The following is a 14496-nucleotide window of genomic DNA, read 5'->3' as shown; positions in this document are numbered from 1 at the left end:
TGCATGTGTGGAACGAGCTGCCAGGGCAAGTGTGGAGGCGGGTACAATTGTAACATTTAGAAGGTACCTGAATGGTTACATGAATACAGGCCAAATGCTGGCAAAAAGGACCAGCTCAGATTAGGATGTCTGGTGAGGATGGATGAGTTGGACCAAAAGGTCTGTTTCTGTGCTGTATGACTCTATGACTCAAAGGTGTCTGTGTAGTTTATGTACAGCCTAAAGAATAGCAAATGCAACGTCACCAACAGTGGGAATCAATCCACTGCCTGTCAGCCCAGGTACTGAGGCTTCTACCCATCAACGGGTATTGGGTGTTGGTTTCTGTCCTTCAGGTATCTGCTCCACGTTAGCGATTGGTATCTCTACCCCGAAATCCTTGGTTGTCAAGGAGGGAATGGAGTTACGTTTGGACTGCAAACTCGAATACCAAGCTGACGTTCAACAGCACAACATCAAACTGGAATGGTTGTACAGCCCTGACAGTGATACCGAGGAGGTCTTGGTGAGTGATGTGTTCCAGAGCTCTCTGTCGCTCTCAGTGGCTGCATTTTACCAACATGATTTATAACTTGTTTTTCAATCAAATATGGCAACAGCTGTTACCATTTACGGCAGCGATGTTGTCATCCGGAGCTTTCAGCAACCCCTGGTAAATTTTACACAGTATCTGCAGAAACTGTGCACCAAAGCACATTCTAAATGAGCATAAATCATTGGGTGCCTGCTCTAATTATGTTCCCTCTCAAAAAGACTATACCGATGTTCATTCCCTGTCACATGGCAGCATTTCAGCAGCACAGAGTTCACAATAGTTTCAGTAAGTTACAGACAGAGTATTTCCACTCTTTCAGATTTACTGTGCGCAGCTATAACTGAATTAACAGTACAAGTAAAGCCACTGTAGCCCCACTCTTTCATTAGAGAGACACACAGCTGGTGGTGGTGTGATGTGAGGATCTCAAGGGGAAGAGATTGTGGAGGAGAGTCCTTCATGGTAACCCCAGCCAATACAGGAAGCAAACCCATGCTATTGGTATCATTCTGCATCACAAACCAGCCAACCAGCCAACTGAGCTGACCAACTTCTGATTGTAATTAAAACCAAAGGAACTGCAGATGCTGTAAATCAGGAACAAAAACAGAAGTTGCTGGAAAAGCTCAGCAGGTCTGGCAGCATCTGTGAAGGAAAAAACAGAGTTAACGTTTCAGGTCCGGTGACCCTTCCTCAGAACTGTTCCTCGATTGTAATGTGCTGGATGACTAGGCAAGACCAGAGAAGTGGGTGGTATGGTAGCTCAGTGGCTGGCACTGCTGCTTCACAGTGCCAAGGGCCCGGGTTCAATCCCTCTGTTGGGTGACTGTCTCTGTCTGGAGTTTGCCCATTCTCCCCGGGTCTGTGTGAGTTTGCTCCAGGTGCGCTGATTTCCTCCCACATTCCAAAGATGTGCAGATTAGGTGGATTGGCCATGCTAAATTGTCCTATACTGTACATGTTAAGTGGATTAGCTATGGGGGTTACAGGGGTGGGTTGGGGTGAGGTGGTCTTTGGGGGGAGGGCAGTGTGAACTTGATGAGCAGAGTGTAGGGATTCTATAATCCTAAGAGTAATAAAACCACCACCATCAATCAGAGACTATGCAGTGATACCACCCATAACAGTCTTCTCTGTCAGTTCATGTTGCCTCAGCCCACCATCATTGACACACTTTAGTCAGTGAACTTGTTTGGCCTAACTTATTTTATCCCGTCATTGAAGCAGGTTTCTGCAGGTGAGGTTGGATTTCTCAGCCCATTTTGCAGACATCATTCCACTTTCGTAGAAACCATCTCTGACATCATTAAGATAATGGACTGTGTATTGCATTTTATCAAAATTTCTTCTCTTGTACTAAAATCAGGATAGAATCACAAGATTACCAAATCTCAAAGGCTATGATAATTAATAACGGTCAACAAGAGAGAGTTGCTTGGTTAGCATATAGAATATGTTTGTTAGAGACGTTTTCACATTGCACCAGAAAACAGTTAGCCAAGGACTGTACAATGAACTGTGCTGTTCCTCAGCTGAGGGGCAATTGTGAAGTGACTGATGTTGGAACTTGTCACTAATCTGCACTTCTTCAGAGTTCAGTTTCAATTTAGTTTCAATGAGATCAATTAATTTAATTGTAGATCCAGCGAGTGACGTGCCAGGTCTGGGAGTATTTGATGAGGACAGTGCAGAAGGAGCTTTACTCTGTATCTTACCTCGTGCCATCCCTGTACTGGGAGAGTCTGATTAGGACAGTGTAGAGAAAGCTTTACACTGAACAAACCCCTTACTGTACCTGAGAGTGTTTGATGGGAACAGTGTAGAGGCAGCTTTACTCTGTATCTAACCCTGTACTGTCCCTGGCAGGGAGCATTTGTAGAGGGTGTTTTGCTCTATCTAACGCTATGCTTAATCTTTAGTTAATTTCTTTGTTGATTCCGACACAGATTTTCTTTCACTACCAAAACCTCAGTGTGATTGTGCAGGACAGTGTATTCTCCCCGAGACTGCAGTGGATGGGTGATATTGGACAAAGGAATGGCTCCATTCTCATATCTGAAGTGGAATGCAGCGACAGAGGTTCCTTCACTTGTGATATGCGGATCCCGAGGTCGTCCAGCAGCATCTACAGAAGCAGAACTGATCTAACAGTGCTGTGCAAAGGTAAGTCAGAACACAGTTGGAATACTGTAACAGTTTTGGGCCCCTTATTTAAGGAAAGATATACTGGCATTGGAGGTAGTCCAGATAAGGTTCACTTGGCTGATCCTGGGTATGGAGAGATTTTCTTCTGAGGAGAGATTGGGTTGGTTGGGCTTGTCCTCATTGGAGTTTAGAAAAATGAAGTGAGACTTTATTGAAATATAAAGGGGCTTGGTAGGGTTTTTTTTATGGCCATGGACTACAAAGACAGAGCAGATGTGAGGAGTTAAAATGACTTACTCTTGCTCCTCCATGTCACCTGGTCTCGGGTTTCAAGAACAATGCAAAGTTCAACTCGCTGCCCAGTGTGAGGGAATCAAGTAAAATGTTGGCCAAAATCCACTTCCCTATGTGGAATTCCCATTTCCCTGTTTTGTTAACAACATTTACCATCATGGGAATCCTCGGTATTGTCGTACAATTTGCTGTAGCCTTGGACCTCTGCAAAGAATAACGCCACTGTTGAAATGCTCATCCATGCATTGACCTCAAAGCATATTTTATCTCCCGCTGCACTTGATTCTATAAAAGGGGAGGGTTGGAAAAGAAAGACTGACTTTAAAAATATCCATTATATCTTTCTGAATTACTTTTCCAACAAAGAACCACAGCGCAGAAATTTTTTCTTTATCCGTTCACAGGATGAGGGTGTTTGCTGGCCAGGCAGCATTTATTGACCATCCCTAATTGCAGTTCAGTGTCAGCCACTTTGCTGTGGGTCTGGAGTCACATGTAGGCCAGGCCAGGTAAGGATGGCAGTTTCCTTCCCGAAAGTGCATTAGTGAACCAGATGGGTAAGATGCAGACAGGTTGTTTAAAATGTGGGTGAATCTAGGAACAAAGGGCATAATGCCAGAGCAAGGGATCATCTATTTAAGAGTGAGATAGAAGGATAGAAGGATTTGAGCGAATGGTTAATCTGTGGTTGTACAGGTTGTGCTGTTAAATACATGTAAGGCTGAGATAGATCAATTTTAAGTCAGTACAGGAATTAAGGGTTAAGGGAAAATGCAGGAAAGCAGAGTTGAGGATTATCAGGTCAGCCATGATCTCATTGAATGTAGAGATATCTTGATGGGCTGAATGGCCTATATCTGCTCCAATGTCTTACGGTCTAAGAACTGAGGCGATGTACTTCCATAAATTGGGAACGGTGAGAGAGTGGATTGGGGTGGATACTTGGAATTGAATGTGAAGGGATTTTGTCTGTTGGAATTTTATGTATTGACTGTGAATGGGAATGAGTTTGATCATTTGAAATTCAATCCTCTGGGAATTAACTGAAAGGGTTTACATCATATGTGTTTTATGTAAAGTTTAATGTTGCAAGATAGTACAATGTGAGTGGGTAATTATTTAAAACCGGTCTATGTGGCCTCCTGTTCACAATAACCTCGTGAATTAAGTTCATGGATGCAAAAACAAGCAGAGCATTCCCCATATTCTGACACACACAGCTCATGGATGGAACTTTCCACAAAGAGAGAGCAATCACTAAATCTATTGGTGGGGCTGCTAAATATTCAGGAAATTAAATGAAAAAATGGAAGAGCCTGCACTTGTGCCACAGAGATAGTAGGAACTGCAGATGCTGGAGAATCTGTGATAACAAGGTGTAGAGCCGGATGAACACAGCAGGCCAAGCAGCATCAGAGGAGCAGGAACGCTGACGTTTCGGTCTAGGCCCGAAATGTCAGCTTTCCTGCTGCTATGCTGCTGCTTGGCCTGCTGTGTTCATCCGGCTCTACACCTCATTATGTCTGCAATTGTGTCACTGTTGTTTGTCCTTTATACATCCCAAAATGCTCACCAAGTGGTGGATAACTTTCAGCAGAGTCACTGATGTAACGTGGATAAAAATGGCCAACATTTAGCACACAAAACACCGCAAAGAATGACCAATTTATCACAACCGATTAATCAAGTGTTGGTTGATGATTAGATCTTGGTATGGAAATGTTGAGCTACTTTCAGTAAGACGTTGGCAGATTCAACAAAACAGTGAGGTTTAGCATCTCATCCAAACCTCTGACTATACTACACTGATGTGTTTGTCTCGCTTCCTCACTTAAATCCAGGATCGGGGCTTGAATCAATTGACGGTTATTGGTGAGATTCTCCTGAAACACAACTGACTTGCTAACTTTGTGATATCAATGCCTTTTTGGGCAACAAGGCAGAGATTTTACATTTAAATTTATTTGAACGTTTCTATTTCCTTCAGACGCCAAACGCACACGGAGCTTAAGACCATCTATGTTAGTGGAAGCAGTTCCAAAGAATATAATCATATATACAACAGCAGCAGGTGTTGTCATTTTCTTTGTTGCACTTATTCTTGGAAGCACATGGAAGAAATGGTCAATAAGAAGTCAAAGGTACGCATATCAAGGAGCAAGAATTTAAACGAGTTAACCTGTCATCTTCCTTTTCACACAATGAATAATCTTTAACTTTCTCCCCTATTCTCTGCATCAATAAGCAGAACATATCCAGGAGGGCTTGAAGACTCAGAGGTAAGGGGCACTTTAATGTACAAATTTTAGTGTAAACTTTTAACAATCCAGAATATTGAACATCCATTTAGTTTCCTCAGTCATTGAAACGTGTTAACTACAGTCAACACAGATTCAGTGATCACAGAGTCCCTCCAGTGTAGAAGCAGGCCATTCAGCCCATTGAGTCTATGCCAACCCCCTGAAGAGTATCCCACCCAGACCTACGCTCCTACCTAACCCACTAAATCCTGCATTTTCTATGGCAATTCACCTAAACTGCACATCTGCGGGAAGGAATCAGAACACCAAAAGGAAACGCACACAGATACAGGGAGAACGTGCAAACTCCACACATGCTGTCACCTGCGGGTGGAATCGAACCCAGGTCCCTGGCACTGTGAAGCAGCATTGCTAACTACTGAGCCACCTAAGTTCATCCAGCAATTCTTCATAGTTAGTGCAGTATTTACTGAAGTCTTACTTTCCCAGCATAGATACGAGGATGATTGATCAGAAGTTGCAAGAGCTGAAATAGGCCAATCAGCCCATTGAGTTTACTCCGCCATTCGATGAAATCGTGGCTGATCTGATAACCCTCAACTCCATTTTCCTGCCTTTTCCTTTGTCTCCCTTACCCAATGATCTGATTGAGGTTGAATATGGTAATGGAGCGGGGGGAATGGATTGTGTCCTAGTTGACAATTTGATCCAATTACGTGGATTAGGGAGGACCAGGACTCACAATTTTTTTGTTGTGTGAGGCTGGGCTGTAGTTAGATGTTAGGGGCTGGTCCTTTTACAGGTGTACAGTGAGCCTCTAGATCAAGATGGTGGCTCATGAGTTGACACCCATTTTCTGAATTCTTCCAAGTAGGAACTGAATCTGTGTGGCTCAGACTGAAGTAACCTCTTACAAAGTACATGTATTTCAAGGAATTCATGGTGTAGGAGGGTGGAAACAGAATCTCCCAAATATTCCTCCTCAGTGCAGCTTAGATTTTTAAAACTGGCTTCTTGCTTCCTCCAGGAAATGGCATGGCTTTTAGTGGACAGAGATGGAGAGAGCTTTCACTTTTAATCCATTCATGATTGGCGATGTCAATGCTTATTGTCCTTCGTGAACCATATGGTGTAGTTTCACCCCCAATGCTTCCTCTCTTTAGCAGTTTGATCAACAGAATGGCTGTTTCAGAAGGCAGCTGAGAGGCAACCACATTACTGTGGGTCTGGAGTCACATGGAGGCCAGATTGAATCAAGATGGCAATATCCACTTTTGAGAGCCATTAAATGAACCAGATGGTTCTTTGCCACAATCTGGTGGCTTCGCGGTCATCATTACTGCCAAACATCTCTTTATTCCAAATATATTAAGTTACTTGAATTATTTGCTATGATGGGTTTTAAACTCATTTCTCCAGTGCATTAATCTAGATTAACAGTGTAGTAACGTGACCCAACATGATACGCTTATTATGATAGACATATTGTGGGACATGCTAAACATCATTTTTGTTTCTGCAGGCTTCGTTCATCTTCTGTCCCAGGGCTAACCTTGTGAACAAACATAGAAAATGGGAGCAGGAGTAGGCCATTCAGCCCTTTGAGCCTGCTCTGCTTTTCAATGTGGTCATATTGGAGCAGGAATGGGAGAGGATGTTTCTCCAACAGTGAGAGAGTCAATTTTCTAATTCTGTCACAGCTGGAATCAGCAGATCAATTGTGGGACATGGCCCAGGCAGTTACCACCCACACACCACCTTGACCCGTGCAGCATTTCAGAAACACAAGAGGGTTTTGCAGGAGTGGGGGATGGACTTAAATTAGAACGTGAAGGTGACATTAAGGTGCAGTTCCAGCTGATTAAACAAATATGTTCACTAACCATCAGGAAATAGTGCGCTACGTCACTGTGACCAGCCGAAACCCAGTCCAGATCAAGAGACAAAATAAAGCCATGGAGGAGATGAAAAATAAGGACTCAAAGAACGGTGAAGAGGAAACTTATGTAACAATGGTAATATTGTTGGGAGAATGAGGTCAGGACATGACATTGCCTGCGTGACTAACTGATATCCACAATCAGTGGTGAATTAGAGAAACACAATAGGTTTTACAGCTCAGGAGCAAGTCATTTGGACCATAGTTTTCTGCATCAGTCAATGGGGAACTATTCATTTTAATCCAACCCTCAATGTAATGGTCCATAGCTTCAAGTATGTTATGGCATCTCGTGTGCTTGTCCAAGTTGTATTTTTTTTTGAGTACCATCAACCATTGGGTACACAAATTGTGTAAAGATGCTCCAGTAACAGAAAGTGGCCAACAGACTCATCACTCTCTCAGTGATCTCAATCCCACCTACTCACCTTCCCACTGTATCCCTCAATCCCATCCATTCAATCTTCCCAATGTATCTCTTCATAGCGAGTTTTTGAGAAGATTTGTAGCTCAGGTTGAGGTTCTGGATGTGAGTTTGCTCGCTGAGCTGGAAGGTTCGTTTTTAGACGTTTTGTCACTATTCTAGGTAACATCATCAATGAGCCTCCGGTGAAGCGCTGGTGTTATGTCCTGCTTTCTATTTATCTGTTTAGGCTTCCTTGGGTTGGTGATGTCATTTCCTGCGCTGGTGATGTCATTTCCTGTTATTTTTCTCAGAGGGTGGTAGATTGGCTCCAAATCAATGAGTTTGTTGATGGAGTTCCGGTTGGAATGCCGTGCTTCTAGGAATTCTCGTGCATGTCTCTGTTTGGCTTGTCCTAGGATGGATGTGTTGTCCCAATCAAAGTGGTGTCCTTCCTCATCTGTATGTAAGGATACTAGTGATAGTGGGTCATGTCTTTTTGTGGCTAGTTGATGTTCATGTATCCTGGTGGCTAGCTTTCTGCCAGTTTGTCCAATGTAGTGTTTGTCACAGTTCTTGCAAGGTATTTTGTAAATGATGTTCGGTGATGAAACGTCTAAAAACGAACCTTCCAGCTCAGCGAACAATCTCTCATCCAGTATCTCTTCATCCCACCAAATCAATTTCCCATTGTATCCCTCAATCCCATACACTCACCTTCCTACTGTATCCCCTGATTCCACCCACTCAACCTTCCCACTGTATCCCTCAATCCCACCCACGGACCTTCCCACAGTATCTCTCAATCCCACTCACTGACTTTCCCACTTTATCTCTCAATCCCACTCACTGACCTTCCCACTGTATCCCTCGATCCCACCCACTCAACCTTCCTACTATATCCCACAATCCCACTCATTCATCTTACCAATGTATCTCTCAATCCCAGTCATTCATTTTCCTACCATATCCCCCATTCTTATTTAAATTGCCACCATTCCTCACAATCCCATCTACTCAAGAAATCACTCCCTCCATGCTACCATCACCTCACCAAATTCCCCAACAACTTTCTTTCTTGAGAAGTACAGCTAAAGTTGAATTGTTCAATTTCTGATGAAGGGTCTAGGCCTGAAATCAGCTTTCCTGCTCCTCTGATGCTGCTTGGCCTGCTGTGTTCATCCAGCTCCACACCTTGTTATCTCTAAAGTTAAATGGTTGATTGCTTTCTGATCCATTTGGCTAGTCTGGCAACATGTGCATAAATTTAATTTACTTCTAAAAGATTTTTCTGCTTATTCTTCAGTCTGTCACTTTTCACTCGAGTATGTTCAGATTTGAGTCATGCGACAGAGTGAACAATTTGTCCAGTTCAGTATTATTGGTCTTATTCACATTCTCAAACATTATATGGGAGTTTTTTTTCCTTTCTTACCTCCAAATTCACTATCATTGGTAAAGCATAGATTCCAAACAATAGGAGCTATTATTGTTGCTCACCTCTGTATCCTCTCACATAATAGTACACTGCCTCAGATCTGGAATTCCCAACCTAAAACCATTGGCATCTCTAGCAATTCAAAATTCATTTGTTGTATATTTTTGGAGTTTGTGACCCAAGGATACAGCCTTAGAATTATGAGGAAGACCTTTTAGAACAGCTTTAAGGAGAAGCTTCTTCAACTGGAGAATAATGAAACTATGTAATTTACTGCCACCGAAGGCTGTGGAGGTCAGGTCATTGAGTACATTTAAGACAGAGGTTGATACTCCTAACAACCAGGAACCTATCTAAGGTTATGGGGAGGAGGTGGGAGAAAAATGGGCTGAGACACTTATCAGCCATGATCGACTGGTGGAGCAGACTTGATGGGCCAGATGGCCTAATTTTTGCTCCCGTGTCTTATGGTCTTATGGGTTTGTGGAGACAGTTCCTGGGTGAACTATTTGGGAACGCTCAGAAAATTAGCCTGCTATTTGTAAATGATTGCTGCATATTTTGTACCTAACATTTTCTTGTCTCTGTTCTGTCTCCAGCGCTCAATCTTACAATCAAAGACACTCAATGATCTTCCTAAACCTAATGTGACCAATGCTCCTGTACCTGGAGAACATTCCCATGCAGTTTTGCCTTTGGATTTTCAGGATGATCATTGGAATTTTTGAGGCTGTATACATTATCTTGTTAACAGCAACGGCAAACACAATTCTTGCAGGCTACGTCAGATTGTTCTGGCTTGATGAAGATGGTGGATAATGTGGAATGTCACTGTGCTATTAATTCTGAGGCACAGGATAAAATTTTTGGGGATTGGTGGATGAAATCCCACCACAGCATCTAGTAGCATTTACATTTGGTTAATAAACTCTGGTATATAAAGCCAGTCTCAGTAATTGTGGCCAAGACATTATCATCAATTGTTGTAAAACCCCATCCAGTTCCCTGACGTTCTTTAGGGAAGGAAATCTGACATCCTAACCTTGTCTGGTCTACTTGTGATTCTAGACCTACAGCAATGTGGTTGACTCTTAACTACTCTCTGAAATGGCTGAGCATGCCACTCAGCTCAAGGCCATTTAGGGATGAGCAATAAATGCTGGCCTTGCTAGTGCGACTGACATAGAATAGAGAAAAACAACATGGAGTGACTCAAATTCCTTCTGCAAGACTGGTTCCTGAACTTCCAGTTGATCTCAACAAAATGATTCCATCTGAGCGCATTAAAAAGCACAACATAACTTCTCAATCCAATTATAAAATTGTAATAAGTCAATACCCGTCAAAAAATATTGTATTAATAAATGCTCTATCCAGATTATGATATTAAGGAAATACTATTTCAGTGAAAAGCCCTGTGTCAAACTTGTTCTGATTTTCTTTAAAATTTGGGGAACAAAGAGCAAAATGAGTCATCTTATTTCTCATTACTTAAATGTATCTCAGAGACACTTCCTTCTTCTTCTTCTCTGCCCAATTCCCCCACTCCAAAAGTGTCATGATCTCCACCAGGGTAGGGCAAGGAACCAACCCCTAAATCTACTAGAGCCAGAACAAGGGTTAAGGCTCCTGCTTTTGGTATTGAGCAGATCCAAAACAGCCATCTGGATGCTCATCGCAGGTGTCTGGGAAGTTACTGAGAATGTGCACAGCTCCATGCATGATGGACCTTCAGGCTGTAATAGTGATGGTGGGGGTTCAAACTTACTTCCCTGGAATTTCTCTCACTCTTACCACTGGTATGTGGTGGAAGAATTGGTATGTGGATGCTCAACCCTTTGACCGTGTTGTGAATGTGTCTTCCTTGACCATCAGGTGCTGAAGTGAGACTTGAATCCAGAGATGCTGGTTCCAGGGCAGGGTACTACACCACAAGAACAGTGACATCTGATCATCTGAACTCCGTTCTGTTGAGATCCTGTAAACAAATCATAAGACCACAAGATGTAGGAGGTCGTGAAAGACATCAGTGTACTGCAAACTTCTCCCAGAAGCTAATACTCTCTCCATCTACTACGCTGTATGGGTAGTTACAACTTTGAATGATCTGACTGCAATTCCTGATGTAAGTTTGTAATGAATACAAATTACCATATGACCATAAGATGTAAGAAAAGTGTATCATTCATTAAGATCATGGCTGATCTAACAATGCTCAACTCTCCTTCCCAGACTTTTCCCTCAAAGCATTGATTTCCTTTACTGATTAAAAATATCTCTTAGACTTGAATGTACTTAACAACTTAGCCTTGACATCCCTCTGCAGTAAAGAATTCCACAGATTGACTCCCTCTGTAAGAAAAAATATCCTCTTTATCAACAAAGCAGTTTACTCACAAAGAGTGTGCCCATTAAACACAGTTTCACTGTGCAGTTTTGAAGCCTTACGTGTTCAGAACCTCAGAGAGGAAGTAATTACATTGGGTCGCAGAAACAGAAAACTCTAGAAATGCTCAGCAGCTTTGGCATTCTCAATGGGAAGAGAAACCAAGTTAAACTTTTGAGTGGAGGGCCTTTTATTGGAATAATGGAGCTGCACAGAAAACATTTGCATTTGTACAACATCTCTCCTCAGTCTCAGAGCATCCCAGAATGCTTTACAGGCAATGAAGTTCTTCTGAAGTGTAGTCACTTTGGTGATGCAGCTAATCTGTGCACAGCAAGATCCCATAAAGAGCAATGTGATAATGACCCAGATAATCTGTTTTTACAACGTTGCTTGATCTTAGGGCTTTGGGGAACTGCTGTGATTTTCTACAATTTAATGCCACATGATCTTCTACGGTCACTGGAGAGGATAGACACAGCCTTTATCTTAGGTCTCAATCTAAAGATGGCGCTTCCCACATTGCGGTGCTCCACTTGGCATTCCACTAGGATTGTTAGACTCCATTTTGTGTTGAAGTCCGTGGGCCCCCAGTCTGAGCCCCATAACTCCTTGGCTCAGAGGCTGAAATATTTGGTACCACATCGACTAACATTTACCATCTTCCCTGCTCCAAAGCCTGGGAGAAAGGAGCATACTTAACTCTAATCATCAAGACCAGTCCTTTCAGGAGTGTCCTGGACCAAGCAGCAAGTCTCTCAATGGATTCCACGTGCTGGCAGATCTCCAGGTGTTGGGAGCCTCCTATGAGTGAATTTTTTAAAAACTGAATATTAGGAAGACACTCTGAAAGCAATTAGCCCACTCACAGTTGATAAATCACTGTATATATACACCTTAGATAGCTGTAAGAAACTGAAGAAGGGCCATAGTTGTAAAACATTGTGAATTGTGAGGTGAGAATGGAGGGTAATGAAGGGAACATTCTTGTTCACACACAGATGAACCAGATAACTGCAGACTATTCAACCTAATATCGGTCCAAATTCAATTCAATGAAAGTAATTTTTGAGAACAAAGTAATGAGCATCTAGAAATGGATGGGTTAACTGAAAGTGGATTTATTAAAAGCAAGTCATGTTTGCCAAATTTTATAGATTTTTATGAGGTAGAGACTGATTGGCTGGGTAAAGGGATTCCAGGCTGATATTGGTCAGGTGTCTTTTAATACTCTCTCTCTCAGGAGCCTTGTTGCAAAAATTTCAGACTCTGTTATAGGAGAAGATGCAACAGAATGGATAGAAAGTGGGCCAAAAGGAAATCAAGTGGACTAGAAAAGGGTGAAAATGGTGCAACCCATAATCCACTTGTCCTCTTGTTGTGCAGATAATCTGCAATTTGATTTAGAGTCCATGCAACTGAGCTATAGAAAAAGTGAAGAGTTCCAAGAAAGACAATAAAATACATTCGTGAGTTGGGCAAGCATGAGGCAAATGCAGTTTCACGAGCAAGGTAAAATATTCTGAGGAGTAACTGGGAGAAGATAGCCAATGGAAAGATAGTGAAGTGCATTTAGAGGGATGCAAGAGGACTGAAAGTGTCAGTGTAGTAGGTAAATGTTTTCAAGGCCAACGCATTATGTTTTTTTATAAATGGGATACATGCTGAAACATCAAAAGAGGTAGTGATAAATTTGTAAAAGGGTGCAGAGTAGTAACGCTTTGATCACCCTAAAGCAGATTAGATATTGGATACTTGTAGTATAATTCCCAAGGATAAATCCAGGGCCAAGAAATTTTAGTTATGAAGAATTATCTCACAATATTGAGATATTTAATGTCTATTGACATGTAAGATTTTTCCCACAATGACAAAGAATGTTAAGAGGAGATGCAGTTGGGTATTGTTCTTAAATTGTGAGGACTTTGACAGAATGAATGTGGAAATGGCAAAAGGGGAGTAGGAGGAGAGGAGACAAAGGGAGTGGGGAAGTGATGCGAGAGCATATGGAGGGAGAGGGGAGAAAGAGAGAGAGGGGATGATGAATGGGCGGGGCAAAGGTGGAGAGAGGGAAGGATGCAGACAGAAACTGAGATCAATCTTAGAATGTGTAAAAGAGCTAAAATCTAAAATTTAGATTAAAATGATAAACATCAATTAAAAATATTCTGAATGGAAAGGAAGTAAATAGGCAAATCACGTTTGAATAATTTTAATTTCAGAAAACATTTTACAGAGTATTTGCATTATTGCCATTCGGCCCAACTATTCTGTGCCAGTATTTAAGCTTCACTCCGGCCTCCTGTCATCTCTCTTCGTGACAAATCTAGCGTTCCATTCCTCTGTTCCTCCTTCCCTTTAGGCGCAGCAGTTATAGTGTACCTGAAATGGTTAACGTCCTGCTTATTCAAAGCCCAAATAAGGGGATAAAAGTGTGGAGGAATAGCACATTGTGGCGCCCAGCAACAAGGCTTCCCTACAGCACCCCCCCGCCGCCAACCCCCCGAGGAAAGCGGCCCCAATTTTGCAGACCCTGCTGATTTGGAACTGGTTCACATGTCAACCCACTCCAGTTGCGGTGCGTTCATTTGTCACGGATTCGAACGGGTTTGCTCCCCAAGCCACACAATGTGAGCTCCTTGCTGCTCCAGCCCAGAACACAGCTCGCTCAGTCCCGTCAGCCAGACCCATAGCTTCAGCTACCCAGCCGGAGCAACTTCCTCCCCCTGCTCCTTCGTCTGGCCCTCCATCCCTGGCTAATTCGCAATGAAACTTCACGTTAGCCCGGCTCCTTCTCCCCTCCATTCCTGCTTCCTCGGGCTCATGCTCCTGTCTAGTGGCTCGGGTAAGTTGTCATTGTATTTATTCAGCCCTGGATTTTTCGTTTAGGGAGAGAGAGAGGGAAAGAGACAGAGATGGAGGGGGAGAGAGACAGAGAGAGAGGGTCGAGACTGAACCAGCAAGAACCTGCCAAAACGACAAGGTTAACGTATTTTTCGTTCGTTTAATAGCGAAAATATAGAATAAAAGAAAAGGTATGATCCAATATTGAACGTGTGAATTAAGGAGCCTGGGTTGCAATTCCTTACCAGCTT

At 42.6% G+C, this 14496-nt stretch overlaps 1 protein-coding gene across 6 annotated transcripts in view; it reads left to right on the top strand.

Moving 5' to 3' along the window:
• Positions 1-13783: 13783 nt before the first annotated feature.
• scn2b (sodium channel, voltage-gated, type II, beta) overlaps positions 13784-14496 on the top strand; it is a 41508-nt gene continuing 40795 nt past the window's right edge. For 2 of the 6 annotated variants that reach the window (XM_059638952.1, XM_048562320.2), the window contains exon 1: positions 13791-14246. In XM_059638952.1, coding sequence (XP_059494935.1) covers positions 14168-14246 — 79 coding nt within the window. In that variant the 5' untranslated portion in view covers positions 13791-14167. Of the gene's footprint in view, positions 14247-14496 lie in introns of all 6 variants that reach the window. The other 4 variants (XR_007250545.2, XR_009442863.1, XM_059638951.1 and 1 more) reach the window with 3 other exon arrangements.

The sequence above is a fragment of the Stegostoma tigrinum genome, chromosome 32 (genome assembly GCF_030684315.1).
Source record: "Stegostoma tigrinum isolate sSteTig4 chromosome 32, sSteTig4.hap1, whole genome shotgun sequence".
Classification (NCBI taxonomy): domain Eukaryota; kingdom Metazoa; phylum Chordata; class Chondrichthyes; order Orectolobiformes; family Stegostomatidae; genus Stegostoma; species Stegostoma tigrinum.
This window is presented reverse-complemented; position numbering and strand designations above follow the sequence as displayed.